Source organism: Gopherus evgoodei, chromosome 8, assembly GCF_007399415.2.
Source record: "Gopherus evgoodei ecotype Sinaloan lineage chromosome 8, rGopEvg1_v1.p, whole genome shotgun sequence".
Taxonomy (NCBI): Eukaryota; Metazoa; Chordata; order Testudines; family Testudinidae; genus Gopherus; species Gopherus evgoodei.
Window position 1 is genome coordinate 102047832 of NC_044329.1, and position 26429 is coordinate 102074260.

General features: G+C 42.6%; 1 protein-coding gene across 4 annotated transcripts in view; it reads right to left on the bottom strand.

The window, feature by feature from the left end:
- The window catches only part of PODN (podocan), a 41006-nt gene extending 16658 nt beyond the window's left edge, over positions 1-24348 (bottom strand). Inside the window, exons 1-7 of one of the 4 annotated variants that reach the window (XM_030573546.1) lie at positions 24303-24348; positions 22112-22296; positions 15949-16211; positions 13113-13206; positions 11494-11558; positions 3745-3854; positions 867-1023 (exon numbers count right to left, since the gene is read on the bottom strand). In XM_030573546.1, the coding sequence (XP_030429406.1) occupies positions 867-1023; positions 3745-3854; positions 11494-11558; positions 13113-13206; positions 15949-16211; positions 22112-22169 (747 nt within the window). In that variant the 5' untranslated portion in view covers positions 22170-22296; positions 24303-24348. Of the gene's footprint in view, positions 1-866; positions 1024-3744; positions 3855-11493; positions 11559-13112; positions 13207-15948; positions 16212-21388; positions 21568-21625; positions 21688-22111; positions 22297-22349; positions 22465-24302 lie in introns of those variants that run through there. The other 3 variants (XM_030573547.1, XM_030573549.1, XM_030573548.1) reach the window with 3 other exon arrangements.
- Positions 24349-26429: the final 2081 nt, after the last annotated feature.

A 26429-nucleotide genomic window follows, 5' to 3' on the forward strand; every position in this document is an offset into this window, starting at 1 on the left:
GGACTGCATAGCTTAGGGAGATGATAATAGGCTAAGGGCCTTCTTCATCTTCCAGGGATTGTCAGCACTGAGCACAACTGGGTCCAGAATTCTCCACCATCGCAGCTCCTCCATGTTAGCTATGGTGAGAGCTCTAGTGCAAATGGGCAACACATGATTTTAATCTAGATTAGATGACATGGAGATAATACCAGAGCACAGCTACACTACAACGCCCACCAGTGCCTCTGCCAGGGTTAGCTGCAGCCATGGAAAATTACTGGTCCAAATATTCCAGTTACCAGTTCAGTAAAGACCAAAAGTCATTGCTACTTGAAGGTGATACAGCCTATGTGAAATAGTCTAGTGAGCAAAGACAGTACCTTCCTAGTGGATAAGCAGCTATGTCAGAAAAAACACCATCACAAATGGTAGGCTCAGCAAAGAGGACAAAGACCAAATGGCTTTAGGAACTTATCTGCCCTCTCATCTCATCCCTTATCTGCCCTCTGTGTGATTCCAACATGTGAGGACAGCATGACAAAATGTGCACTCTCTCTGTCCAAGGACTGCCTGGTGTTTGGCTACACTCAGGATTGAGACATGCAAGGCTACCAGCCAGCCACCAGCAATAAATTCCCTTGGAAATAGAAAAAAAGGAATTTTGATCTAGGCAAACAGCTTGTTGCTTAGCAAAACAGCCGTCGCTTCTCATGCCAGTAAACTTGTATGTACAGGGGAGATAGGCTACTCTCTGGCTTGCTTTTACTTCAGCCCAAACCTAGCAGGCACAATCTAACAATGGGCCTGCCTCTGCTGTTTAAATCTCAGACACACACAGAACTGCATCCCAGATGTAAGAGAATACACAAAGTTGGTTCCATTACCTTTAAGTGTAGTTTATATAGTGCTGGAGGCAGGTTCTTTGGAACATACTTCAGGAAATTGCTGGACATAATCAATATCTCCACATTATTAGAGCCATTGAACATATTATCAGGTAACCCAGCATCTGAAAGTTTATTGTTGTGAAGATACACAGATCTACCAGAAAGAAAGACAGACTGAATTAGGCAGTATAGTCTGCTTTCCTCCCTCTGAAATCTACACCTCTGTCTATCTTCTTCCTTGTCTTAAGATACAGATGTTCATTTTTTAATGTATCACTTATTCTGCCAAGTATAAAACAGATGTGCCCAAACCACAATACTGGCCCCAGGCAGTCTCTGAGTGGTGGAAATGTTCAAAATCCAAACCTGGATCTGTATTTTATGAATCGCCCCATCAGGCTGAGACAAAGCCTGGAATCTGTACATGGCAAGACTTGGGTATGTTTGAAATTTGGATCTGAATTTAGCAGCTTGAGCCCAGCTCAGTGTTTGGCCACAAGGCAAAGAGACTCTTTTGGAGCGATGGGCAAACCTCAAAGTTTAGAGTTTGGATTTGGTTCAGAGACATACCCAAAATTTGGGTTCTAGTCTAAAGCAGTGGTTCTTAACCAGCAGTCCACGAGCAGGTTTCAGAGGGTCTGCCAAGCATAGCCAGTGTTAGACTCGCTGGGGCCCAAGGCAGAAAGCTGAAGTCTTGCCACACAGGGCTGAAGCTCAGGGCACCAAGCCCCACCAGCTGGGGCTGAAGTTAAAGCCTGAGCAATTCAGCTTCACGGTGCCCCCTGTGTTGTGGGGCTCCACGCAATGGCCCTGCTTGCTAGCCCTGGCTGTTATAAGCAGAAAAATAGTTGTGGCACAGCTGGGCCGTGGAGTTTTTATAACATGTTGGACGAGGACCTCAGACAGAAAAAGGTTGAGAACGCCTGGTTTAAAGCACATCCCAACCTTGAGTTTGCAAAGTTGGGCTATAAATCTCTTGAGGATTGGTCATCTCGGAGATTTCCATTCTTTCTGCTTCCACGAAGGCAGGAAATAATACAAAAATACCTTCTATGTTGCTATTTCAGAATTTCTGCTCCTAGAGTGAGGGACCACTATGCAGATGAAAGAATAGCTTAACCAGTCTGTAAGACTTTTAAACTTAAGGTGAAGGTTTGGGGAAATATGTTTTTTATTTCCCTCTGCACAGTTAGCCCCATCCCTAGGTAAATTTCTCCCAGGAAGTCCTTATCAGATAAGGGGAAAACAGTTCTATCTCAGAGCGAGGGGAAAAGGAAACAGAGCCTTAACCTCCTTTCTTACACAGTTTTTATAGCTGTGCAATGACAGTGATGTCAATGGAGCCACTCCCGATTTACACCTATGCAAGTCAGAGGAGAATCAGGTCCAAACCGTCCTCCTTTTGTTTTTACAAAAACCCACTGTCAAACAATGGGTGACTACTCCCACTTCTGTAGTCCCTTTGTTTCTGCATGTGCTGCAGGAGGCACTGTGACTAAAATCCTGGTGGCAGATTAACAGTATGATAGGAAACAACTTCCAACGCAGGGATTGAAAAGAATGCATCTTCTAACTTGTTTTAGGATTTTGTTGTGATTGTGGAGATGATCTGGGGGGATTTTTTGGACTCAACATAGAAACATGACAGCTCCACAAGCAGAGAATCACAGGGAAGGATATGATTCACTCTGTATGGTCAGCTATGCTTTTAACTGACAAATATTTGCCTTTCTAAAAACCTCTCGTTCCAAGTCAGCAGAGCCTGAAAGTACATATTTTACTTGCGGGGGAGGGTACAGCAACTGAATTTGAGAGTTAAGATCTTGTATCCGTCCAACTCAGGAAACAACGGACTGCTGTTCTGTATTAAACAATGGTTGCTATCGGAGAATTTGTGAAACTCACTTCAGAAAGAGTCCAGCAACTTAATGCGATGCAGGAACTCAGCAGCTTCTGTAATTCAGGTTTTGGAAGGAAGACACATGCATAAGCTCCGGTGCAGACATGATGAAATATCACTCAAGATGAGTGACTGACCCAGCCTTTTCAGGTAACTGTAACGGCTTACCAGACAAGAAGGTACTGAGCTAATGCAACTCCCCCTGAAGTCAATGGAAATTGAGGGCTCTCTGCATATTGCAGGATTAGACCCCGCGGGCTCAACTGTGCCAGCCAGCGCTAGCCACTTACAATTCAAATGTGCATGTTGTAACCAGCAGTGGAGCTCAGGATGCTTTTGCAATGGTTATTGCAGTAATGGAGTCTGTATCCATAGATTAGACTAGACCGGGTAAAACTTCTGTGAAGCAGACCACATTTCACAGCAGGTTTGTGAAATGAAGGTGGTCTGTGGCACTGCACTGGGGTCCAGCCTAGAAAACCATCACTGAAGAATAGAAGTGGTGCCTAGAGAATCAGCCACACAAGGTTGAAGTGCTGATGGGGGTTGGTAAGTACTGTTGAATCCAATACTGTTGTATCATTAGCAATAGCATTAGTCTCAGCTGGATCATAGGCTTTCTGTGAGGGAACTAAAATGGAGTTGGGAATATCTGACCAGTTAGTCACTGATTTGTTTAATCAGTGTTGCTCCTTGCCACTCATAACAGATAAACACAAAAAAGATTTAGAAGACGTGTTTATTAAAAATGTTGTGTGTGTATAATTTGTCTGATGTCCAGCAAAAGCCACTAGAATGCATTCATCTGAAAGTGGTTTTGGTCCCCTCAGTAACAAACAATCCTCCTCCTCCAAAAGTTATCTCCAGGCCAAAAATGGTTTTGGTAAACAATCTAAATAATCAGTTCTTCCCACCAACCCATTTGCACTAAGCAGTGACAGAACATACTCCTCCTTTCACTTCTCGATCCCTTACCTCAGGTTTGGCTTCTGTCCAAACGTAAGCCCATAAATCTTTGTGATGTAATTGGCTGCAAAATCTGCACTGATCAAAGTATTTGGTAGGAATTTCGGAGCCAGGGTTAGCTGAAAAAACAAATATTGTGGGGGAGAGGAAACCAGTTAGATGCAATGAATGCTTTAACTACCAGTATTGGGTTAGCAACAGAATATTTGCAGGCTATTTACTTTGAAGAAGCAACAGTAAATGACAGAGTCCAAGTGGTCTCGTTAAAAACAGTGAGGATTTCTGTCCTTACTAAATAATCTCTACAGGAGGGAGCTAGACTTTTGCTTCAAAATGTTTGGATGGGTTTTATTTTGATTGGAAGAAATCAAGGGTTCAGAGAGTAAACACATTTCATGTTATGGTCATAATTCCTGTGAAATACTATGCCAAAATTTAAAAAAAGCAGCATAATACCCTCACTGCCAGAGTCTCATGTGAAAGTAACTCACGTGGTGGTTACTCCACACTTTAGTTCCAAAGTCCCATGCATGTTTGACAATCTCTTCAAAACAGGATGCAGGTTACTGGGGTGTTTTTTTTTTCCCCAAACATAGCAGAATATAATATCAGCACAAAAGCAAATATCTGATGTGTAATAAGAATTACATCTTATTTGTTAAACACAGACAGTTTATTGGAAACAAAATACAGTGTTCTTGTCCCAAAGATCTTATAATCCAAACAAGACAGATACCGGGCTTGAGTCTCTTCTTGGCCTAGCGCTATTCAATATCTTTATCAATTATCTGGAAAAAAACGTTCCTGGTAAAGTTTGCAGATGACAAAAATTGGTGGAGTGGTAAAAGTTTAGGACAAGTGAGTTCTACTGAGCGATCTGGATCATGTGGTAAAATGACTTTACTGAATAGTAGCTAAAGTCAAGGTTATACAATTAGTAACCGATAATACAGGTCACACTTTTAGGAGGCCTGTATTTTGGAAAGCAGCAACTCAAAATAACTTTGGGTTCAAGGTGACAAGATGACTCAAGACATGATCACCTAGAGCAATGCTGTGGTTAAGAGAACAGATACAATCTTTCGATGTATAAGCAGTGGAATATCTAGTAAAAATAGGAAGATGTTTTCAGTACTGTATGCATCATTAGGAAGATAATTACTGGAATACTGTGCCAGTTCATTTTAAAAAAAAGGATGCTGACAGATTGGAAAGGATTCAGGAAAGAGCAACAAGAATGATTCCAGGTCTAGATAACGTGCTTTACAAGGAGAGACTAAAGTAGCTCAATCTATTTTAGTTTATCCAAGAGAAGGCTAAGAGGTGACTTGATCACAATCTGTAAGTACCTGTATGATGAAAATATTTCTGATAGTAGAGGGCTCTTTAAGCTAGCTGACAAAGGTATAACAAGATCCAGTGGCTGGAATCTGAAGCTAGACAATTCAGATCAGAAATCAGGTGCACATTTTTTAAGTGAAGGTAATTAATCATTAGAACAATTTACCTGGAGTGTGATAGATTCTCTGTCACCTTTAATCAAGGTTGGACATCTTTCTAAAAAGATATGTTCTAGAGTATACAACTAGAGGCTGTGGACTAGATACAGACATCACTTGGTGAAATTCTATGGTCTGCATTATGCAGGAGGTCAGACTACCTGATTATAATCGTCTCTTTTGGCCTTAAATACTTTGAATCTATAAATCCTCCTCTCACACAGGTTTTACAACAGTGTTACTCCATCAACTTCAATGGTCCTACTCATGATTTTTAGTGATGTAAGTGAAGGGAGAGTCAGACCTATAGAGCAGGCAAAACACGAGAGTCCACATAAAGGAATGTCAGTAATTCTTTTTTAAGTCATTACTCCTATTATTATTATGAACACTTCATTATTATCATCATGTTGGGGAAGAACAGAGATTCTAATGGGGAATAGCTTATTAACTTCTTAAATAAATGATCAGAGGGGTAGCCGTGTTAGTCTGGATCTGTAAAAGCAGCAAAGAATCCTGTGCACCTTATAGACTAACAGATGTTTTGGAGCATGAGCTTTCGTGGATGAATACCCACTTCCTCAGATGCATGTAGTGGAAATTTCCAGGGGCAGGTATATATATGCTAGCAAGCAAGCTAGAGATAACGAGGTCAGTTCAGTCAGGGAGGATGAGGCCCTGTTCTAGCAGTTGAGGTGTGAAAACCAAGAGAGGAGAAACTGGTTCTGTAGTTGGCAAGCCATTCACAGTCTTTGTTCAATCCTGAGCTGATGGTGTCAAATTTGCAGATGAACTGAAGCTCAGCAGTTTCTCTTTGAAATTTGACACCATCAGTTCAGGATTGAACAAAGACTGTGAATGGCTTGCCAACTACAGAACCAGTTTCTCCTCTCTTGGTTTTCACACCTCAACTGCTAGAACAGGGCCTCATCCTCCCTGACTGAACTGACCTCGTTATCTCTAGCTTGCTTGCTAGCATATATATACTTGCCCCTGGAAATTTCCACTACATGCATCTGAGGAAGTGGGTATTCACCCACGAAAGCTCATGCTCCAAAACGTCTGTTAGTCTATAAGGTGCCACAGGATTCTTTGCTGCTTTTAAATAAATGAATAGCTGAAGAATATCAAGCTTCTCTTTCTGCTGGTATGTCAAGCATGCACTTGGCAGAGTAGTGTTTCTATCACCTTGTAGTTCACCAGACATGTAACTCAGACTTTTATTTTTAAACCAAAAATAAGTTTCATTTATTTGTCTCTTTCTTTCCTGTGTCAGTAATTCCCGCCTTAGGCTGCCTGAAAATGTCTGATGGACCCAAATCAAGGAACAAGAGCCATTTCCCCAAATCAATTATCCCGTGAAGCTTTCTCAGCACCAGAAATAATGGGTGGAAATTAGAGGCATTTTACCAGCGATCAGCACTGACACCACATTGCCTTTAGCTTTAGATGTACTCATGGGTATATGCTGTACTTGCTGACCCGGGAGACGTAATCTCATGGGAGTGGGTTAATGCTAACAAGCCTGGTCAAGAAGCTCTGGAAACGTGTCATAAGGCAACATTCTCTACCATGGCATAATACACAGAAATCAGACACAGGAAATCACTCATAGATGCAATTAATCACTTCAATCCAGATTCAAGCTTTCCTGTCTGCATACGTTGTCACCTGGGTCAAAGTAGATATATGAAACACACAACAGCCCTGGACAGCCCTGTGGGACACTCAGAGAAACAGAATCACTGAAAACCACAGAGAAAGAAAACAAAAACGCAGAGGAGGTGTTTTGCTCTAAGGGCATGTCTACACTACCCGCTGGATCAGCGGGTAGCGATCGATCTATCGGGAATCGATTTATTGTGTATAGTGTAGATCCCCGATTGCTCTCCCGTAGATTGCTGAACTCCAGCAGTGCAAAAGGCAGAAGCAAAATCAATGGGGGAGTCATGGCCATCAATCCAGTGCCATGAGGACACGAAGTAATTTTAATTCAATCTAAAATACGTTGACTTCAGCTACGCTAGTCTCATAGCTGAAGTTGCGTATCTTAGATCAATCCCACCCCCCAATGTAGATGAGGCCTAAGAAAGAAAGAAAGAAAGAAAGAAAGAATTGATTGATTCAGCTGCTCAAATCCTTTTCTCGGCATCTCTTCCTCTCCAGGACCAGTTCGCATCAACTATCTGGGGTTGGACACCTGCTGCTGGCCAGGCAGATTTCAGATGTAAGAAGGTACGCTCAGATTTAGCAGACAGAAGCAGACAGCCCTTTCTTAATCTACACAGCAGGAGCTGAAGGAAGGGGTACAATAATGATAGAACTGACACAACTGTCCCAGTATTAGAACTTTCACTCATTGGCTTTTATAACTGGATGAACTGTTTTGTGTGTGTGTCCGTCCACCAAGAGCCAAGAGATGGTTGAGGAGCACCAAGGTTTGTGCAGGTTTCCAGGAACTCCATTGCACAGAAGTGTCAATATCAGATTTACCTTCTCTTCACCCCTCCGCCTTCCATCCTCTGGATACGAGACAGACATCAGAAAAACATGGCTGCTCTCAAAAGTCTATAAACAAGTTACTCTGATGTTTGGCAAGTTATACTTTCATCCACCCCAGGTGGGTAGAAGCCTGTTGAAAATTACAGAAAACATCTCCAAATGGAAATCCCTTCCTCTTACTAGAAATGGTAATGTGACCAGTTGAGGGAACATCACTGTCCTTTCTTTCAGCTGCCATGACAAATATAACAAATGATCAATCCAAGTGTGTGTTTTGCATTTCAGGTATTGCCAACTGGGGAGAAAAAAAAAAAAAGACACTCCCTGCAGGGACCTCAACTATCCAGCAACAGCAAGTTTGTCTTGAGAGCTATTTGCTGTATCTGCTCCTGCAGAGAATGATGAATTTTCCAAACTTGTGCTGCTTCTACTGCAGTACACAGGATGGATAGTGTACTGAATGCACTATTCTAGGACAATACCTGTAGTACTGAATGATGATTTTCATTAGTTGGCTGTTTGGAGAATTTATGCTGGGTTTTCGTAGTTGTTAAAGTAGATTCAGTGGCTGGGAACTCTCCCATCATTATTGTCTTACAGCAGTCTAGTGACTTCAACTAATGCGATTTTCTCCGCAGCCTTGTTCCTGCCCACCCCCACCCATCTCCATATTGCAGGTTTCTTTCCTCCATGGCTAACTGGTAGATTAACCGATAACAGTGCTGCCATAAAAGCTATTTTCTCCTTGTCTGCTGCAGACCCTGACACAAACAGAAAAGCCTGGGATCCAGTGAATCCCATATCAGTACGGGAATATTGAGAAACCTAAAGACTCCCTGACCCAAAGGGTTGATAATGTAAAGTGATCAATATAGCAGCTCAGTGCTCTGTCCTACATTTCAGCAGGTGAGGTTTTTGTTAAAAATGAGGCATGCTGTGGCTACCCATAGGCTATGTGACCAAGGCTTCTTGTGGGTGTTCTTGGGGAATTTAAATAAGAAGTGACAATATAAGTTATTTACTTATGGTGAGTGATACACCTGCAATACAGCAGGGTTATGTATTAGTCTAGTTATGCTAATTAAAAAGAGCCACCCTGCTAATTTACCTGTCTGTGAAGTAATCAGAACTGCCACTAACTAAAACATCAAGACAAGCCTCCTTCCATAAAATGAGAGGAGTAAACTACCAGCAAACCCTTGCCCTCCTCCAGACACCACAGTTGCCTGAGCTGTAGCACTGCCCTTTGCAGCATGGATGCATAACAAAGCCAGTCTGGGTTTGTCCTGGCTCGTGATTTCTGAAGACGTGTTATTTTTGTGGGTCCACAACTTCTCACTGTAACTGCTTCTGACAATTTGCTGATGTTTGCATTTTTATCTTGGATGTGTGTCTCTCTCTGCAACGGTGTCAGGAAAAGCCAAACATTTTGTTTTGTCACACATGGAAAAGTTGGACTGCAGAGTTCTGGAATATTAGTCACAGCCTGGCTTGTTCTTCTTTTTTTATGCATCTACTTGCTGCCAAGACCATTACATGGAAATGTGGCTTGAAAAAGTAGAGAATGTGATCTAGCTGTACTAAGGAGCAAATTCTGTGTTCAGGCACACTAGAGGAAATCCATGAAGTTGTTATGGATTTGTCCTGGCAGGACACTTAGACCAGAATCTGGCCACTTGGTGTATAATCTAAAGGCCAAAGGATCACAGACATTTTAAAAAAAAGTGTGGTTAAACAGATAGAGAATTACATTTTTTTCTGTCTGAAAGGGGCTTCCTGCTTGCATAGCTGAGCTTTCCCCTTTCCCCACTGACCTGTGCCTGGTGCTTTAAGCCATACTTTTCTGTGGCATCACGTTTCCTTCCATGGCAAATAAGTGTGGGGGTTCATTAAAAAATTATTCCACTGCAGAACCAAGCAGGAGTAAGGTGATATCAGAGAGGGTATCTCCATCCCTGTTGAGATAGCATAACCTTTTCATCAAGGCTTGGGGTATCTGTTGTGACTCCTACCATGGGTCATCAGCAGGGACCTGGGACCTTAACCACTAGAAGTATGCACTCCAAGCATTTGAGCTAAAGAAGTAACTTGATTAGCTGCTAGCAACAGTAGGCACTTAGTCTCTTATGTGGACCAGATACTAGTGTGGAACACATAGCACATAATACATTGGGGGGCAGGGGGTTACACTTCCTTCATGTCCCAAAACCTCAGTAGCACTAGCTCCTCTCCAACATCTACTTCCACTCATTCCACAGTTCTCCTGATCCACAGAACCCACATTTGGCAGGCAGTTGTCTCTACTATGCATGTGTATAGCTCCTGTAGACATGATGGGAATGGGTTCCATGGAGAATGTTGTGGCATTTTCAGTTCCTGACTGTTCATTATGAGAGTCACACACCAAAGTGTTAGGACCTGTTTTTCCAATGAGCCTTAACCCAGCCTCTTCTCGTGTGTGCAGCTTTGCATACCTGCACTCACAGTTTATGTGCACTATCATCTCTGTGTGCAGGGCCTGATCCAAAGCCCATAGAATCCTAGAATGCAGAGCTGGAAGGGACTTCAGGAGGCCACTTGGCCCTGCCTCAGTGCATGAGGTTGAACTAAGTATAGCTAGAGCATAGCTGACAGGTGTTATTTAACCTGTTCTTTAAAATCTCCAATGATGGGAATTCCACAACCTCCCTTGAAGCCTATTCCATACTTAACTATCCTTATAGTTAGAACGTTTTTCCTAATATTGAACTGAAATCTCTCTTGCTGCAGATGAAGCCTATTATTTCTTGTCCTACCTTCAGTGGACCTGGAAAACAAGGGCAGTTACAAAGAGGACAGTCATCAATTAACATACTTGAAGACATTTTTCAGGGCCTCCCTTAGTCTCCTTTTCTCAAGACTAAACACTTCCAGTTTTTTTAACCTTTCCTCATAGGTCAGGTTTTCTAAATCTTACCATTTTTGTTGCACTTCTCTGGACAGTCTCCAGTTTATTGACATCTTTTTTAAAGTGACACCCAAAACTGGAGACAGTACTCCAGCTGTGGCCTCACCAGTGCCAAGTAGAGCATAATGATTACCTCCTGTACCTTACATCGGAGTCATACAGCGTTACTGCCTAGTCAGTAATTCCCCATTTTATATTTGCGCATTTGATTTTCCCATCTAAATGAAGTGTAGTACTTCGCACTTGTCGTTATCGAATGTCATCTTGAAGTCAGTGGGCGTCTCTCTCTTGACTTAGTGGGCTTTGGATCAGGTCCCCAGTGAGTGCAGGTTCTAGACGTTACATGTTCAAATACCACACAACACCAAACGTGGTCAAATGAGCTTGTGCGTGAAAACTCTTTTGCCTGTATACATGTGAAGTAATGGATTTAAATCCCCTGCACTGAGGCAATTGTGCACACAAGTGCACACAGATTCCAGATGGCGCTAAACTCTGTGCGCACAGGTGAGAGCTCTGTTTTGAATGAATAATGTCTACCTCTCTCTTCTATTGATGCACCCTTCAAACGAACATCTTCACGCAACATCTTAAAAGCAACTCCATAAATAGCCCTTTTGTGTTAACAGTTTTGCAGCATGATGGAAGTTTTACTTGTAGGTAGCCTTAGATGAGCCCCCATTGGAATTACACACCTCAGCACAACCTTACAGGCATGGAGACCATAAATGTATTTTTTAAATCATCATTATTGTTTAACTTTATGAATAACACCAGAAGGCATCTCCAAAAACCATTTCCCCCTCTTACCTTATTGTTTGCAAGGTACAGGTAATTCAGGTTCTCCAGCTGTTCAAATGCCTCCTCTGGAAGCCCTTCAAACAACAGGAATGATTTACAGTCAACACCCTTTGTGAATGAGAATGCTAGAGGGACTTTTTGTCTCCCAAAGGATATCTATAATGTAAGTTTTAAATATTTTTCAGAAACAACCTGACTCATGCTTTTTGTTGTTTCATTTTCTATAATTATAAAGGCTATAGAAATTCATAAAAAGCTCTAGCTGAACAAAGCACATTGTTTAGCCTGTAGTAATGAGTGTGATGATCAGAAGATGTAAAGGAGTGCACCAGATTTAAGGTCGCTTGCTGTGGGATATATATTACCAACTGCACAGAGCATCCATGCTGCCTGGGAAGAAAGGACAGGAATCAGATGTGGATTTTCTTTCCTCCCCTGCATCTCTCCACCTTTTGGTTTTTTGGTTAATTTCTTTTTATCAGCTTGTAGAAAATTCTTCTCATAAGGACATAGTCTGTATCAAAGCATATTTGAAATTTACGGCTCACTCATGCGCTCACTGAAGTTAATGGAAGAAGTTTCTCTATTAACTGAAAAGGGAACAAGACCAGGTCCTGAATCTAGAATTTTTGTTTTGCTGTGCATTATCGATGTACAATGGTCCTGTGCTTCCAATCAAGTCTACTTGTACCCCCTGAAATAGGAGGCTGCTCCTGTTATCTATACGAGTAGTAGGGTACACCTCATAGACAGGGTCACACCTGAGTGTGTTGACAGCAGTACCATTTCTGAATCACACACCTTCCCCTCTTTATTATCATGTGGCTCTTCCCCAGCCTCTCTCTTCTTCCCCTTTCAGAATCTGGCCTTTTCCTTATTAACTAAATAGCAATGTTCTATAGAATCATAGAATATCAGGTAATCTAGGTCAACCCCCTGCTCAAAGTAGGACCAATCCCCAGACAGATTTTTGCCCCAGATCCCTAAATGGCCCCCTCAAGGAGTGAACTCACAACTCTGGCTGTAGTAGGTCAATGCTCAAACCACTGAGCTATCCCTCCTCCTATAGTGAGTGCTTGACTTATCCAGCAAAACTTGCCTGAAGCAATCCAAGTGGGTTGACAGAGTGGGAGTGGTGTTATTTTTAATGCATATGGTTTGGTTCCAAAGGTTTTGAGTAATTTAGACATCAAATTAACTGAATTGAACTGAAGGAGTGAATTAAGAAGCAGGCTCTGTCATAGGAAATTTGTTCAGCATGCAGATATTTCTGGATCCAATTTGTATTGCACTGTTGTGCTCTAAAGGGACTGGAGGGAGCTTCCTGGACAAGCGTGCACTATGCCACAATACACAATATAGCTGCCCTGTCTCTTCCTTTGGTACAGGGAGGACTGCATTTTTATGCACAGAGCATTATTTTTCAGATGATGAAATGCCTCCACGTCTTGTGTGCTGGCCAAAGGAGTGACACTGATTAGCCAACCATTCTAATCACTAACATTTGAGCACACACACCGTTCCTCACGCCTTCCATCTGTGACCACTGACTGGCTTGTTGCACAGACTCATGTTGCAGTGCTCATCAGTGGCTCTCGATACTCTAATGCTTGTCTTTTCCAGCTTACCTTTCGAAGTGAGCCTGTTGTTCTGTAAATTGAGCGTTTCTAGTCTGTAAAGACGTGCAAGCTCTTCTGGAAAGATTTCTTGTATCTGGTTATTCTGAGGAAAGGGAGAATAGGAATCATCAGCTAAGTAATCAGAGAAAGACCCTAGCTCTGAACTTTTGGAAAGTTTAGATCTGGATCTGAATGTCAAAAATAGACCCCTGGCTATAAAAGGCCAAACTCAGATCCCGAATCTGACAAACCCAAAGTTAGCAGAGTTTGAAATCTTGCAAAGCCAAATTCTGCAGTTTGGAATTATCCCTAGAAATATCCAGGTCCTGTACGTTATGAGGAACAGGTTCTAGTAAAGCCTATAACGCCCTCAGCCAGAGGAAAACCCTCTGAACAGCTGGCAGGTAATTAAAGCACAGCTTTACTCTGAAAAAGGACTATACAAGACTGGCATAGTGGGGTCCCAAGTTTATTTTCTGTCAGTGATTTTATTTTATTAAATCAAACGTGACTGGTACAATGAAATATTTTTTTCTAACTGCAAACTCATCATGAGATCTGAAAGTCAAGCTGGGTTCTAGTTCAGACATGCCACTGCTAATAAAAAATCTGCCATCAGACTTTAGTTAACAATTCTTGATAGTGCACAAGGCTGAATAGTATTCATATTAATATTATGCATGTAGATTATGGTAGCATCTAGAGGCTTCAACCAGGTCAGAGGCTAAGAGCTATATATAGAAAATTATAGCCTCTTCTCCAAAGAGCTTACAGCATGGAATCCTGTCCAGTCTCCCATAGCCCATCTAGTGGGCTAACAGGAGTTAAACTTCTGTTTTGACAGTAAAATAGCTCTAACTGGAACACACCTGGAGCAGATCTGTTGAGTAATAAGGTGTCATTTTACATCACAACTTTTCTGACTACAGCTGTGCATTGATTGACAACTCTGAATTTTCCATTGCAAAACTGTACACTCTATCAATTTATCAAATGTGATAAATACCAAAAAAACACTAATTAGGGACCACAGGACACATTCTATACAAGTGGGAATCTGCAGTCATTGCATCGACTGTGGAGTTACTTGGGATTCACACTGCTTTAACTAAGAGCACAATCTGGCTAACATACTCCAGTAAAAGAGAATAATTATGAATGCGTTCCACTGGTCTGGCACTACAACATTTCAAAACTTATGAATGAATAACAATCAACACTTGATCAAATGCTTGCCTGACGGGGAGCAAAACACAGCACCATTGTGGCAAGCAAGGAACGGGAAGGGCTTAATTTTAAGGACTTTCAGTGAGACTTGATAAACACCAGCATTAATTATCGTGTCTTGAATACAACTGCCCTTCTCTACCAGAAGCCTCAGACAATGGATCAAAGGGAAGAAAAATATGTCTTTAATTAAATTGCAACTTACTGAACTTCTGCAAAAAACCCTGCTTAGCAAATGAAGCTACTGACAGCACATTGTGAGTTGATTCTTCTAAGGACCTGTCTACATGGGAAAGTTAGACTTGTATAAAAAGGCATTAATTTAAACCAGTATAGTTAGAGTAGTATAATCCCCCAGGAGAGCACTCTAACATCAGCTCGAGGACCTTTATTACCTTTAGTTTGTGTCACTTGGGAAGAAAGTTTAAGATTAAAAGAAAAAAAAAAGCCACCCTCCAGAATGAGAGTCCACACAGAGAGTTATGCTAGTAACACTTTCCCATGTGGACAAAGGCTTAAGAAGTTTAGAACATATTTCCTCACACTCAGCCTCAATAAACATAACCATTATTTAGGGAAGTGAGCTTATTATGCCTACAACCTTCTGTTTAAAAACAACCCACCAGGATCATCTTGCTGAACTTGACCTGGATGAGGTCAGCACCAGCTGAGTGCAAGGGCCTCATCTATGCAATTCCCTCCCTGTGGGTTCCCAGTGAGGTTGCAAGATGGCTGTTTTCAGCCCTTGTAAGTTCTTCTCGTTTGGGTGATTTTGCTCATCATCACCATTTAACTTCCCATGTTTCTGTATAGATGGGGATCTGAGGGGATGTTTGGCACTGGGGGTAGAGGAATGCAGTTGGGCCAATGGATCCTGATTATAATATTTCAATTAATAAGGGATACCAGGAAACTTCTTGGCAGCTGCTGCAGTTACACCAGGGAAGAGTTAAGCCCAGGTTTTCCAAAGGAAGAGCAGAATTAAGAATTGTTATACACTGAAGGCTCTTATTTGACAGAAAATTCACCTCTGACCCATAAGAAAGGTCTCAACTCTGATCATTTCCTCCCCTTACACACTCAGATCTCGAGGAGGCCTAATACCAGAGTGAGAAAGTTCTCCCATACCTGTCTGAGAGGGAAAAAACATTTTAAAATAAACCAATATAAAAGTTCAACGTAATATTTTTCAGGCACAGAATCTTTCTGCTGATCAAATCACTGACCTCTGAGCCAGGAGTGTGAAAGAAGAAACAGGAAGGAGAGCGAGGGAAAATCAGAGAGCCAGAGATGCACGCAGCCTTGGAGCTAGGGGTAGGAAATCTGGGGACTAGTCTGTGGGCTGCCAGAGCACAGTGTGGCCCCAACCTAGCAATCAGGGCTGCTCTACCTTGTGCTCCCCACTGTCTTAGACCACATAGGCCTTATGGCAATGAGCAACAGCTGAGGGTAGGGATGCCCTGCCACCCATCACCTCTACCCTCAGCCAGTCCCAGCATACCCCAGCTCTGAGTCAGGTGGATAGGCCCCCTGCACTGGTGCTATTCAAAGGAGCCATGGGACAGCACTGAATCAGGCCTGCTGCTTTGGTGAATAATCCTGTTGTGTTTTATTTTACCTGCAAGGAAAGGTGGTTTGTTGACTCTGGTAAATCTATGGGAAATTCTTTCAGATCGATCCCTCCACAATCCACAACTCCTTCCTGGGTGCAGGTGCAGTCTCTAGGGCAGTCTGGAGCCAGGAAATTAGGGTCTGGATTCAGTAATTTGGATGAATTTTCCAGAAACTCATTGTCTTCCTCATTGTGACCATGGATCATGTTGTAGCTAAATACCAAAAGCCACAGCACCAGCAGGGATCTGCTGCTTGGAAGCATTTCCACTGAAACCAAACAAACATCATGGTAAGTTGGGAGTTAGTACTTTTGCAGGCTAAGTACTATTTCTGTTTTAAAAGCTCAACACAAATTGCAAATGGAAGGTAAAGGACCTAATCACATGGGGTTGACTGCCACGTAGCAGACGATTTAAACCGTAGAAGTCACACCAAATAGCAGTATGGGTCTAATTGCTGTGCGGGCAACCAAACTAACTTCTCAGCATCAATGTTGTCAACCTCACAGATTCAGAAATCCTGAGTCAGCCTCCCAACAATAAAGCAATTGGCAAAAAATCATGAGATTTTTTTAAATAAAGTTTATATTGTGCTTTTCTCTTTGCTTTTCACTCCTAAACTGGTTAAAATGATTTTGGCTCCCATTGCAGGAGCTCTCACCCCGACATCTGCCTGTCCCCCTGCCCAGCAATTAATTCTGCCCCCTCAACTCCCCATCAGCATTGCCTCTTCACAGCTTCACTTCTGCTCCTTCTGCAGCTCCTAGACTCTTTCAACTCCCTCAGCCAGGCCTGACAAGGACCTGCAGCAGGATTCCCTTTTCCCCTTGCTAGGCTAGGGCTGGGAACAGCTCCAGGAGTTTTTTACCCCCATTGTCCCTTCCCAGTCTGGGAGGGAAGGGGAGGAGCTCTCCCTTTGCTCACAGGAAGAAAGGGAGGGAGCAGAGCTGCCCTGAGCTCTTTCTGCTCCCTCCCCCTCCCCCCCCGTCCTGTTGAGAGAGGTGTCAGGTTGCAAGGAAGGGAGGTAGAGAGAACTCAGCCTGCATCCTGCAACAGCCCTGATTGGCTGGCCTTCCCCAGGAGCCAGTGAAGCAAGGAAAGCAGCCAATCCGAAGGAGGTTCCCCCCTCCAGACAAAGCTAAAATTCAGGAATGGACTTGAGTTTCTAGCATCATTACCGGACTGACTCTAGGCCCAGTGGAAACAGATTGGCAAGACTGCAGCATATTTCAATTAGCCAACCCCGCTGTGGAAACCCTCAGCCTGTCTGTATTATTGCCAGATGGCATTATGACAGTTCACGTTTAATTTGTTCCTCATAATGGTTTGCCACAGAGCCTAGCAGATCTGCCCTTTTAAGCACACAGAAGTATCTGGGTAAAGTAGGAATTCTGCAGTAAGTGCATAAAAGAGGCTAAAGGACCAGGGGCGCAGAGGGTGGCTATTAAGAGCTCCATCTAAAGAGGATGCCCTATGCAGTGCACAAGGCATTTTATCGGTCCTGCAGAACTCGGAAGTATGCTACATATTCTTGAGCACCACCTGCTAGACTTCATTCACTATTTACGCATAACACAGCAATCTCACTTACCAAGCAGTGGCACCTGTGATTCAACAGAGAACTCTTCATAGATACTGACCCACTGTCCCCTCCTATTTGTGATCACATATTATCCCTGTGATGATTGTAGTAGGTGTCATATGGAACATTAGGGAAGTATTTCATCTGTTCAGCTAAGTTACATAAGAATGGCCATACTGGGTCAGACCAAAGGTCCATCTAGCCCAGTATCCTGTCTTCCAACAATGGCCAATGCCAGGAGCCCCAGAGAGAATGAGTAGAACAGGTAATCATCAAGTGATCCATCCCATTGCCCATTCTCAACTTCTGGCAAACAGAAGCTAGGGACACCATCCGTGCCAACAGCCACTGATGGACCTATCCCTCCATGAATTTATCTAGTTCTTTGTTTAACCCTGTTATAGTCTTGGCCTTCACAACATCCTCTGGCAAAGAAAGAGTTCCACAGGTTCACAGGTTCGTTGTGTGAAGAAATACTTCCTTTTGTTTGTTTTAAACCTGCTGTCTATTAATTTCACTTGATGACCCCTAGTTCTGGTGTTATGAGAAGGAGTAAATAACACTTCCTTATTAACTTTCTCCACACCAGCCATGATTTTATAGACCTCTATCATATCCCCCCATTAGCTGTCTTTTCCAGGCTGAAAAGTCCAAATCTTATTAATCTCTCCTCATACGGAAGCTGTTCCATGCCCCTAATCAGTTTTGTGGCCCTTTACTGAACCTTTTCCAATTCCAATAGATCTTTTTTGAGATGGGGAGACCACATCTGCACGCAGTATTCAAGCTGTGGGCATACCATGGATTTATACAGAGGCAATATGATATTTTCTGTCTTATTGTCTATCCCTTTCTTAGTGATTCCCAGCATTCTGTTCGCTTTTTTGACTGCCGCTGCACATTGAGTGGATGTTTTCAGACAACTATCCACAATGACTCCAGCTAATTTAGACCCCATCATTTTCTCTGTATGACCCACATAACCATAGTATCCGAGTACCTCACGATCTTTATTTTTATCCTTACAGTGTCCCAATGAGCTAGAGCCCTGGTGTTATCCCCATAGAGGGAATTAAGGCACAGAGAGACCTGCACAAACTTACATAAAAGTTTGTGGCAAAGCTGGGACTTGAGCCTGGGCTCCCCAGCCCCAGATTAACACTCTAACCACTAGCCCATCCTTACTCTCCCTTTATGTATTTTCAGTTTCTTTTAAAGCAATTTAGGAGCTGGAAACAAGGAGAAGAATAAAGACCATGTGATGGGGCAGTGCCATACCGGCTACAGTTTGAGAACCACGGCATTATTGTTTCAACTTGTCTCAAGGATGGATACCCCAGGGCCCCTGTGGCTGCAGGCATAGCAGCATCAGCTGAACTAGCCCTGGCTACTGAAGTAAGTTATTCCCTTTCTCAAACTAAGAAATGCCAGGTCCTAAGGGAGATTTATATATGAAGTTATGCAATATTATTCTTATGTAACTGTTGATCATAATGTTCCACAAAGTTTTGCATATGGAAATAAATTCCCACATTACACACTACCCTGGTTAATGTAAACAAGGTGTGCTGGAAAATAGTGACTCATGCTGTCAGGATGGCCCTACACTAGGTCTGTTTTATATGCATTGAACAGTGACGAAATCTTGAGCTACTGCAGTAAAATATGGTCTGGACCATCTACAGATTTTGGACAGCAACATTTATCTGAACCTTAGAGCCTTGGCTATTCTTCAACCTCTATCTTTCTGGCTGCAGGTTAGAATAATCTAAACAGAAGTTAAATATCTGCAGAATCAGCCAGCTGGCCCAGACCCAGCTCCGTTTCATTCTTAGCACATCTTAGGTTTCATAGATGATGATTTGCAGTAAGAGCTGGTAGTGGCTTTTATTTTATCCTCTCTTCTTTTTTTAATCCTGCAGAGGATTCAGCATTGGAGACAATGTGATCTAGGGTCTACTGCATGTTCCAGCCAGTTCCAAACAGGAGAGGTCATGGAACAGCTAGCTTGTATTGATACTGCTCCTTCAAGTTCCAAACATGATGGGTTGTCACCCTTAATATGACATAATTACTCCATTCAGCTCTGACACTCAATGCTTCTCTTTTGAGTTTAGAAACAAGAATCTCTCAGAGCCAGGTTTTCAGATGGTGTGAACTGGGAGATCAGCTGTTTTAGAGCAAGTGAGAATCTGGCCCTCAGACGCATTGAGGTTGTCTCTGTTGCAATTTAACACCCATGGCTGGCCCGGGTGAGCTGTCTAAAGATCTATCTATGCTGCAATTAGACACCTGCAGCTCTGCCACTGGCCCCAGTTCAGCTGACTTGAGCTTGTGGGGTTCAGGCTCTGGGGCTATGAAATTGAAGTCTAGGCCTTTGGGCTCAGGCTGGAGCCTGAACTCTGGGCACCTCCTCCCTTACAGGGTCCTAGACTCTGAGCTCCAGCTTGAGCCTATATGTCTACATCAGAATTTTACAGCCCCGTAGCCCAAGCATGAAGCAACTAACACAGGCCAGCCCTAGATGTTTAATTCCTGTGTATGTCTTTGTTTTTACAAAACTTTAGACACGCCAGAAGTAACTGGGCCAGCTTTCTGTTGCAGTTATATTGCTGTAAATCTCAAGTAAATGCGTGGATTTGAATGCAGTTACTCTAGATGTTCACTTGCGTGAGATCAAAATGTAGTGCAGTGTGGCAGATAGAACTCTATTTAGTACCAGACCTGACCTCAAAAACCTGACACAGCTAACTGGTTTACTGCAATCCATCTTTGTTACGCAGTCTTGACTGATGTCTTTTGAAAGTATTGAAAAGCTAGAGAACTACAATTTCTGGGTTTTTTAAATTATATATTGATTTGTTCTTATACCTGATGACAAAAATGACTAATTAAAATATTTTAAACATCAACCAGAGGCAGCCCTGATGTAACTACATTAAAGTCAATGTAGTAGAACCAACTTACACCAGGGCTATAGTTGAGCTGACTGTTTTTGGACTAAAACGAGTGCTTTTTGACACTTTTACATAGACAGCAGTTGACTAAAGCGAGGTGAGAGTGTAAAATCTGGCACCATGTTCTAATAGGTGAGAGGAAGTCTCACACTGCTGTCATCAATATGTCCTTTTCTGCTACAATACCTTTGCAGTGATAGTTGCTATGGTGCCACAGAGTGACACGCTGGATAAGGAACATCTGCTTGCTTCCAGAGTTCAGGAAGTAAATATGGGCATGGATTTTGATTTCTCTTAGTCTCTTCAAGCTTTCTTTGAACTAACTCTGTTAAGATCACTAAGAGCATAATCCATTAGTTTACTAAGGGCCTGATCCAAAGCCCATTGAAGTCAATGGAAAGACCTCAGTGAACTTTGGATCAGACCCTGTGTCTCAGAACAAAATTGCAATTGTATTGGAAGTCAGTACAGGGTTTCTTCTGGGTTGTGGCTACACCTTCTGATTTCACTGCACTGTCCCATATAGAACCAAAATTTACTCCATCACATTGCAGCTACCATCATCCACTGCAGTACCAGCAGCCCAGTGCTTCAGCAATCAGTCTCAAGCAGCAAGTGAAGTTGCAGGAGTCAGTATACAGTGCACAGTAAGGAAGATGATCTGAACAAACAGCATAAGCATGTTCTCTATATTTTATCATCATGTCTACAGCTCTCCACGTTCAGCCTTACAAGACAGTCTCAATTTTAAAAAACATGATCTTCATTTGTTTTTAAGATCAGCAGGTCATGTGTATTTGTTATTTGCATTACATGTCTTTTCTAAAGGCTGTAGCTAAAAGGAAGGCTTGTTCAATGCTCTCAGTGTACCAAACTGTAACAAAATAAAGTGCTAAAACAACTCACCGTTGTTGACAGAGATCAAATGAATGGAGAAAAGCGTTTCTCTTGCCCCCCAAAGGCTCCCCTTAGTTCATGCCATGTCAGTTACACACACTGAGCTCAGAAAGATATTTTCCCTTTCCTAAGTCAGATCCTTTCCAGATGTGAGCAGCAAAACTAGAGCGAAAAATAGGCAACCGTCTCCCAAAGAGAATTTCCTGTCCTTTGCAGTGAAATCGGAGAGGAATTTTCCAAACTTACCATATGGGAAAATGTGAGCAGAGATAAGGGGGAAGCAGCTGTAGTCTGAACATAAAGACTTGGGCAAGGAACAACCTCCAGTCTCTCGTCAGCACACTTTGCGAGACCAGCAAGAGATGCCAAAAAGAGGAGCAATTTAAAGAACTGATGGAAGGGAAGCAGAGGCAGTACATGCTTAACATTTCACTACATGGTATTTACATTGTCAGTGCAAAATTTATTTATTTAAGGAGCATGCCAAATTCTGGATCTCCCACCCACCCTGCTGTTGGGAAGAATTTGTTAATTTCATCCAGCCCCATCTTTTCCTCTCTAGCTCTCCTTGGTTTTCACCCCATCAGCAGATCTTCAGGGACCAGAGAAAGCCTGCAAAATCCCAGAAACCTCAGGATAGAGTTCCAGAATCTGAGACAAACCAAAAATCCTTCCTTCTACCCCAGTCCATCTTCCTCCCCTCCACTCCCCACACCCCAACATTTCACTCACCTCCTCCCCCTACCCCCAACAATCTGTTTTGGGCAGGATCATTGCATTTCCTGTTCATTCTCCACTTTGCAGGAGGGAGATGAGCTGCTCTTTATCACATATTAGCTCTGAGTGCACTAGCATTTCCAGGCAATGTGATGGGTTTTTTACACCAGGAGTGGGTTATTCCAGCAAGAGGTGGCATACTGTAAAGAAAACAATCTGTTGCACGGATGGCCTGCTGTGGCCTGTACTGTACCTGTAAGAAATCTGCAGGCAAGCTCTCCCTGCTTGGAAAAAGACCTTCCTGGTCCTTGCTGTGCTCCAAAAAAGAAAGAAAAAAAAAAAAAAAAAAAAGACTCTTCCCTTCAGACTCCAGCTGAACACTTAGTTAACACCCATCCAGTTGTTTTGTCCCCCGCTTCTTACAGGCTTATATAATCATCTGGAACTGATCCAACCCAGACCATGAGCAGGTTCCCAAAAGTCAGTGTGGGAAGTGTGTGTTTTTATTAAAAAAGAAAAAAAAAATTGGCTGCTGTGTTTTAAAATGATTCAGAGATCTAGGATTTATTCTGCACTTCCCACCCTCCTCTGCCATAGTACCCATTGTGTGACACCCGCCCCCCCCCAGACCACACACAACAAAGGCAACACAAAGCAGCAATCTGTTTTCAGGGAGCAGAAGACAATTATGGAGGGGTCTGGTGCTGTTTTGCTCAGAGTAACATGTGCCTCTGAAAATCAGATGAAGAGAGGAGAAGCAGGAGGCCTATGGCAGCCCAACTCATTAATCATTTTAGAAAAAAGACTAAGTGAGAGGGGACAGGACTTGCTCCCTCTTGGGAATGGTATTTTTCCCGAGGCTTGTGCTTTGTTTTAAATTAATGATTCAAAATACTCCCAAACTGTTGCTTTCTGCACTTGCTTATCCTCTTCTAGCACACCGCATCTGGACTCTTTCCTATCTGCTCAGCCCCCGGTCCCTTTGCATTTCCATTATGAGAAGCTGCTAGACAAACCCCTCCCAAACCAGCCCTTTAATCATGCGAAGTCTGAGTTTACTACAGTGACTATTAATCCAAACTGAAGAGCATGACTCCAGTATACTTATGTAACCCTTAGTAAGTGATAAAAGCCATCAGTTAGATCAGATCCTCTATGCAGACATATAAAGGAAGCTGTGCCTGCCCCCAATGAGCTCATAATCTAAGTCTAAGGAATACATGCAGAAAATACTGCAGCCAAACTCATTTAGTGTAATGCCCCACCTCTAAGAGTGCCATACCCAGCTGATAACATTAGCAGTTAACACCTGCAAGAAGGAATATTTTTAGCCTGAAAAGCTTAAGTACCAAAATTTCAATTGTGATACAATCCCTTCTGCAGGTCACTGGGATCGGCAGAAATAGGTCCTTAAGCAGTCTGGTTTTGACAGGACGTCTAGCTATTTAAAGTGACAGTTGCTGTACTCCATATATTTACAGAACCTGAAAGTGTTTCTGCAACATGCCTAGCACATGAGAGATGCATGGTGAGATCTCCTCCTCTGCACTGGCCTCTTAATGCCAGGCTAAAAGGGCATGAGCAGCGAAAAGGGGCCCTAAAGGTCCCTGTTCCAGCCAGAGGAGGGCTCTCCCGGCACAGGTGCTGTTAAGGACCCCCCTGGAAGCTCTGGCACAGAGTGCACATTGGGCCAAGCTGCAGCACATAGTACTGTGGAGAACCCAGACCGCCAATGCTATGGCGCATAGGGCCACCTTAGGAGGCTGCCATAATTTAGGCAGGCCCTGCGGGCTGTGTAATTTAGGCCAGGGCCTCTCCAATCCCCAGAGCAAGAAGGCACAAAGGTGGCTTTAAAGCCATCACAGCCCTACTCCCCCTGGCCTGTTACCTATTAGAGGCTCAGCACATAATCGCACCGGTTGTAAACTCTTTAGGAGAAGGGTAATATAAATGTACACTGACATGATGAGTAAGTGACAAACATCAGGAAAGAGATGGTTGGGGTGAGGAGAACAAAGTGTACAAGCAATGGGATAACCTGGCAGCTCATTTCAGATGTGAACGTTCTGATCGTTCAGTTACAAGTGATTATATATCATGGGATTATTGACTCACTTGTGGGCAGCATGGAAGGAGCGAGTGAGAGGGATTAGTTAGATTAAGTTTAGTTTTAATAGAGTCTAAAACGTTGCAAACAGTTGCTTACCTTTGCTTTCTCTTATCCTTTGCGTCTGTCCTTGTCAACCTGGGCGTGTTAAAGAAACATTGATACTCTTGAAGAGACGCCAAGACAAACCTTTTATAAAAAGCATTTTTCAGGTAAATTGCCATATATACTCTCTTAAAGATGGTAAACTTTGGTATCCAATGTAATTCAGTACTGAGGCAGGTATTCAAATCCAAGATATAAACTATACAGCCTAATCCTAAACCCACTATCCTCTTTCCACTGATTTTAGTGACTTTAGTTCAGACCCCTAATTTTCTTGGAGGACATACATTTTTTTCATGTTTCCTAACAATAACTGTTTAAGGCTTTTAACTGACCATATACAGTTGATACAAAGTGTATTTTGTACTTTTCTCTATTATGTATCACATCCTGATTAATTTGATGTAGCATTGACAATATTTCTGTACCTATAAGCACCTCCTCCTGGTTTGTGACGACCCCACTGAAAGGGCTATATTTGGTCATCTGTTTTTAAGTAGAGCTACCTGTTGAAGTTGGTGGGAAATTCTGCTTAAAAAATATACAGCACAATATGGCCCACTCCTGCAAGTGGCGCACCTGGTTTTTGTTTTCAGTACTGTAAGAACTGGTTCCATACCACACTGAGTTGCTCCTCACCATTTGTCCTCCATATGTGGTTTGCATCCTCAGATATTGATTTTTCATAATTAAAGAGATTTTTTTCCCTACCTTTTATCTGCCAGTCTAGTCGTGGGCATTATTAGCCTCCATTTATCAAGAGCTGACATTCAGCTTGGCACCATATAAATCAGACGAGAGAAAGTCCCTGCTCCAGGAAGTTTACAATCTAAAATGATCAACTACGAAGTGGGCACGTGGGAAGAGGATGGTCACACACAGCCTCATGCTTGCATTGAGTGTTTATTTGTCACGAAGGACTTCTCCTCCCAGCAGAATGCAATATGCCTTACACCAGTGGTTCTCTGCCTTTCCAGACTGCTGTATCCCTTTCAGGAGTCTCATTTATCTTTCACCTCACTTAAAAATGACTTGCTTACAAAATCAGACATAAAAACACAAAAAAGTGTCATGGCACACTATTGCTGAAAAATTGCTGACTTTCTCATTTTGACCATACAATTATAAAATAAATCAATTGGAATACAAATATTGTACCTACATTTCAATGTATAGTATATAGCGCAATATAAACAAGTCGTCTGTATGAAATTTTAGTTTGTACCGACTTTGCTAATGCTTTTTATGTAGCCTATTCTAAAACTAAGCAAATCTCTAAATGAGTTGTGTACCCCCTGGAAGACTTCTGCACACCCCCATGGGGTATGCGTACCCCTGATTGAGAACCACTGCCTTACATGGCCCCAAAGAGTGGATGGTTGGCTCCAACACACACACACACACACACACACGCCATAAATCTTCCTTCCTCCTCCTGCTAAGCCTCTTCATCCATACTCCCCACCAGTGACAATCAACCTGACCTTCCTTCACGACTCACCAAACCTATAAAAAATGAGCACGTACTCCCATTAATATAACAAAAAATGATCTATCCAATCCTGTCCCCACCTCAAAATGTCCTATGCAGCTACAGAAGTCTGCCCAAGGACCTGCATGCCATACTTCCCATGTGGCCATGCTAATCATAGGGCCAGCCCTGACAACTTATAAAACTGTAGAAATTTGAACCCTAAAACTGTTTCCCTAGATATCCCAGACCTGTTGTTCATGCACACTCATTCAGCTATGGAGAGTGCTCTAGCAAATGTGCCTGATTTGGGCAAGGCATTCTCAAAAGTTTGTGATCCTGCACTGCATGTATGGCCTATATTTTCAAAGGTGATTAGTGATTTAAGTGCCCAAATTGAGACACCTTAAAGTGGTCTAATTTTCTGAAAGTGCTGAACTCCTACACTCTGAAAATCATCTCCCCTTTAAGTGTCTCAAGTTGGGCACCCAAAATCACTAATCACTTTTTAGCAGTTAGGCCTATGGTTTTAGGAGGATCTATCAAAACTCCATGGTGCTTAGCTTTGTTTTCAAATCAGGCAAAAAAGCTAGGTTCAAATCCAAAATTCAAGGAGAGAGAGAAAACAAAACAAAAAAAAAATCAGGGGC